The 4469-nt window shown below is 37.7% G+C and overlaps 1 protein-coding gene across 1 annotated transcript; it reads right to left on the bottom strand.

Moving 5' to 3' along the window:
- Nucleotides 1-316: 316 nt before the first annotated feature.
- LOC141547351 (olfactory receptor 4S2-like) lies at nucleotides 317-2918 on the bottom strand. The gene is made up of 2 exons (XM_074275795.1): nucleotides 2905-2918; nucleotides 317-1244 (listed from the first exon to the last, which is right to left on the bottom strand). Exons 1-2 carry the CDS (start codon nucleotides 2916-2918, stop codon nucleotides 317-319), a joined length of 942 nt encoding a protein of 313 aa, XP_074131896.1.
- Between the last annotated feature and the right edge of the window lie 1551 nt (nucleotides 2919-4469).

The raw sequence follows: 4469 nt of genomic DNA, 5'->3' as shown, positions 1-4469 counted from the left end.
TACCACTTAATCATGTTCATCTGTTTCTCTGAAGAGTAGCCTCATTATTGCATTCCTCAAGCATGCATTTATATAGTTGATACGAATGTGGCACTCTGAAAACCAGAGGCTCTTTGCTGAACAGGATCAGCTAAGGGGTTATCGATGCTAACCAGTGGTTAAATGAATATAGGACAAACTGAAAGAAATTACAAATCAGAGGGGATTTATGTGAGGAGTAAGAATTACTAGATTATGTGAATAGCAGATTTCAAGGAAAATTGCTGGAAATCTCTTCTACCATCCCTCTTTTAGCTGCTACAACCATAATAAAGTCTCATTTCAGCTCTTTACTTCTCTGCCCCATCACTTTCTTGCTCCACTGCTTTTTCATAGCATTCTTCACATCTGCATTCCTCAAAGTGTAGATCAGGGGGTTCAACATGGGGGTTATGATGGTATAGAACACAGCTACCATTTTATCTTCCGTGAAGGTGGTTGAGGGTCGCATGTAGATGAAGATGCAGGGTGCAAAGAACAAAATCACCACAATGACATGGGAAGCACAGGTGGAGAGGGCCTTACGCCTTCCCTCCGCAGAGCGGGTCCTGAGGGAAAACAGGATGACAGCATAGGAGCCCACAAGAATGATGAAGCAGCTCAAGGATATCATCCCACTATTGGCCACCACGATGACGCCCACCACATAAGTGTCTGTGCAGGCCAGCTTCAAGAGAGGATGGACGTCACAAAAATAATGGTCGATCAGATTGGGACCACAGAAGGGCAGCCAGACGGTGAGAAGGGTCTGGATGATAGAATGAATGAAGCCTCCCACCCAAGAACTCACCATCAGTATGGTACAGACCCTCTGGTCCATAATGGTTGTGTAGTGCAGGGGCTTACAGATGGCCACATACCTGTCATAGGCCATTACCGTGAGGATGAAGATCTCAGTGCATCCAAAGAAATGGACCCCAAAGAGCTGAGTCATGCAACCAACAAAGGAGATGGTCTTGACCTTAGCTTGGAAATCTACAATCAGCTTTGGAGCAGTGACGGAAGAGTAACAAATGTCAACAAAAGATAAGAAACTGAGGAAGAAATACATGGGAGAGTTCAGATTTGTGCTGCCCTTGATCGTCAGGATGATAAGGAAATTCCCAAAGATGATGATGGCATAAAAAAGTAAGAACAGTAAGAAGCATACTTGCTGCACCTCCTTGTTCTGGGACAGACCTGTCAGAATAAATTCTGTGACATTACTTTCCATGAGATCTTGATAGTTTTCAAGTAAGCTAAACCATGTAAATTTACCTGAGGGTACAAGGAAGTAAAAACATCATCAGTTGTGGGTCACATGTGAAGTCACGACCAACTTTTACTAAACACACACCTTGAACAGTGGTTCACTGAGGGAGTGGGAGCAGGGAAGTGAAGAACACATCAAAGAAGTAAAGTTCCTATGTTTGTACATGAAAAATCATTGATGTAGATGGACTTCTGCGAGAGATCTCAGAGGTCCTCTAGTCAAATCCTTCGATTTCCAAATAAAGAAGCTAAGATTCAGAGTACAACTTGCTCAAAATCACACAGGAATTCAGTGACAAAGTTTCATCCTAGTTCTTTCCTTCTGGAAAATTACCATTGTGGAAACTACTATTCCATCCCCTCCTACCCCCAAAAAAACTATGATTTAATAGAACGTATCTGGGACCAGATGGATTAAATGAGTACCAGAAGTCATACATGAAAGAAATTATTATTTATCTTATATTAAGTCATATTGTTATGTTATATTAATAATCAATTATTAAATTAGGATTGTTTTTCCTTCCTATTCCTCCTTAAGAGATCAACCCCCATGGTCATTCAACCAGCCTCTGAAGGACAGGCTGATAAATGAGATTGCCCAAATCCTCTGGATCTATGCTTCTTAATCTTCGGTGGGATCCCATTTACCCAGAAGACCTTGCAAACAGAATCTAGTCTGGATAAGTTCTTGTCCTTTGGAAATAAGCCCCTATGCTTGGAATTTAGGGTGACCTAGCTTATAAAGGAGAAAACCAATCAGAGTAGTCTAAATAGAGATGGATTCTTTTGGCCAGATTGCTGGAGATGGCTGATTCTCATAATCAAGTCATATTCTCAATTAGAGGAACTGAAGACTATCAGCCCACCTCCTCATTAATATGTCCACCCCCTGTTTCTGTTCACCACGCAGGGTTGATCTCTACCTGTCAAAGGTATTTAAGCATTCGGTAATCTCAATGGTTGGTCTTTTGTCATGTGAACAGGAAAATTGCTAGAAAGCTCTTCTACCAAACTATCAATTGACTACCAATTTATTGATTGTGGTTAGCCTAATTAATACATTGATTCGTTAATTACCTAGAAATTCTGTCTCTCAAGATTAATAGGTCTTCTTGAATCCTAAAATATACTCCTCTTTTTAAAATTAATAAACAAAGAAAAACTTACCATCTGATTTACTCTGTCACAGAAATAATACATACTGTTAGAGAAAGGAACATTAGGTAATTAAGAGACTGAAGAAATGGCATCTGTAAGAAAGACACCCAGGGGTAGTTTTTAATTCTCATTGATATGTTTTGATGTCATAGAAAAGTTCCAAAAGCCAAGTCATATGGATTTTAATCTTAGCCCTTCAATGTACTTGTATGAGACTCTGGATATTTCTGGATCTTTGGATCTGCTTCTTCATCTGTAAAATGATATATTTGGGTTAGAGATTCTCTGAAGTCCCTTCCAGTGCTGACATTCTGTGAGTCTTTGTGCCTCATCCACATTTGCAGAGCCATTAGCAATGCAGGTGGGAAGTGCCAGTTTCCATGGAAGCAAAGCCACCCAAGTGGAGCGATGCTTTCCATCCACTGACCCTTCTCACCCCCATTGACTCCTCACCTGATTTCCTTCATTCCTGTCACTGCCCAGTATGACTAATCCTCCATAAATGGATCTGATCAATGCAAAAGCTCAAAAAAAAATGTTAGTAGCACTCCATAGGATTTTAGGACACAGATCACAGAACATCAGAGGTGGAAAAAACCATAGAACATAGAAGATAAAATGTCAGAGATAGAAAGAACCAAAGCTGAGAAGAGAAACCTTGGATAAGTGAGGAAAGGAAATACAACTGCCCTGAAATCACCTGGTTTAGATGTACTGATCCTAGATCTGGAATGACTAGTCTTTCAGTGTATCTGGAGATGCAAAAGATAGACAAAAATAGTCTCTACCATGTAAAAGGAGGGCAGCCAAGTGGAACAGTGGATAGAGCATTGGGCATAGGATCAGGAGGACCTCAGTTCAAATATGGCCTCAGCTACTAGCTTGGTGACCGTGGGCAAGTCACTTGATCCTGTTTGCCTCATCTGTAAAATGAGCTGGAGAAAAAAAAATGGCAAACCACTTCATGTCTCTGCCAAGAAAACTTCAAATGGGGTCATGAAGAGGCAGGCACAATTGGAAACTCCTGAACAACAATAACAAACTATAGTAGAGCATATATCCTAATAGGGAGATAACATGTACTTAAACTAGTATATGCAAGATATATGGAAAGTAACCTGAAAGAAAAAGGCTTCAGCAGCAGGCTGGGCCCAGGGAAGGTAGTATTTGAAAAGTGGTAAGTGTGATGGTTGAGTGGCTATTGTTAGATCAGAGGAAATCATGTATACATAGTCAGTTAGACAATAAGCATTTATTTAGTACCTACAGTGTGCTAGGAACTGAGCTTTGAAAAACTATTATAAATACATATATATATATATATATATATATATATATATATATATATATATATATATATATATAAAATAATTAAATAATATTAATATAAATAATATTATTTGTAACAATATATATTATAATATATAAGTAATACACATTAACTAAATGATACAAAATTAAATTTATATATCAAGGATATTATTATAAATTAATTATAATACATTAACATGTATTTAAAAGTATTATATAAATTAAATTTATTATTATTGCACAGTTGTTATTGTTAGACTTTTAGTTGTTTAGAAAACAAGAGAAGTATTCCAGAACTGTAGAAGGAAGAATGTACCCTTTTTCACAGAAAGGGATTGGAAAGTAATCAGAAAATCATTAACTATGAATTTTAACTTCAATCTCTGGAATAATTCTCAAAGATATGATAAGGGGGAAGTTTTTGATATGCATTTAGAAAAAGAAGAAGCAATTGCTAAATGCCAGCATGACTTCAGCAGACACACATCATACCAGATTCACTCCCTTTCCTTTTTATAATATAATATAATAGGGTTACTAGACTAATGTCAGCCAGGGAGATGTTGTAGACATGGAATAGTTTGATTTTTCCAAAGCTTTTAAAAAATATTTTGACAGAATAAAGAGAATAGATATTGGCTAGGTGATCATAAGTTAGCCACGTTCCGAACAATTTGAATGACCTGATTCAAAAGATAACTCATGAT

This window comes from Sminthopsis crassicaudata, chromosome 6 (genome assembly GCF_048593235.1).
Source record: "Sminthopsis crassicaudata isolate SCR6 chromosome 6, ASM4859323v1, whole genome shotgun sequence".
NCBI classification, from domain to species: domain Eukaryota; kingdom Metazoa; phylum Chordata; class Mammalia; order Dasyuromorphia; family Dasyuridae; genus Sminthopsis; species Sminthopsis crassicaudata.
The sequence above is the reverse complement of the archived record's forward strand: the minus strand, read 5'-3'. Positions and strand labels throughout refer to the sequence as shown.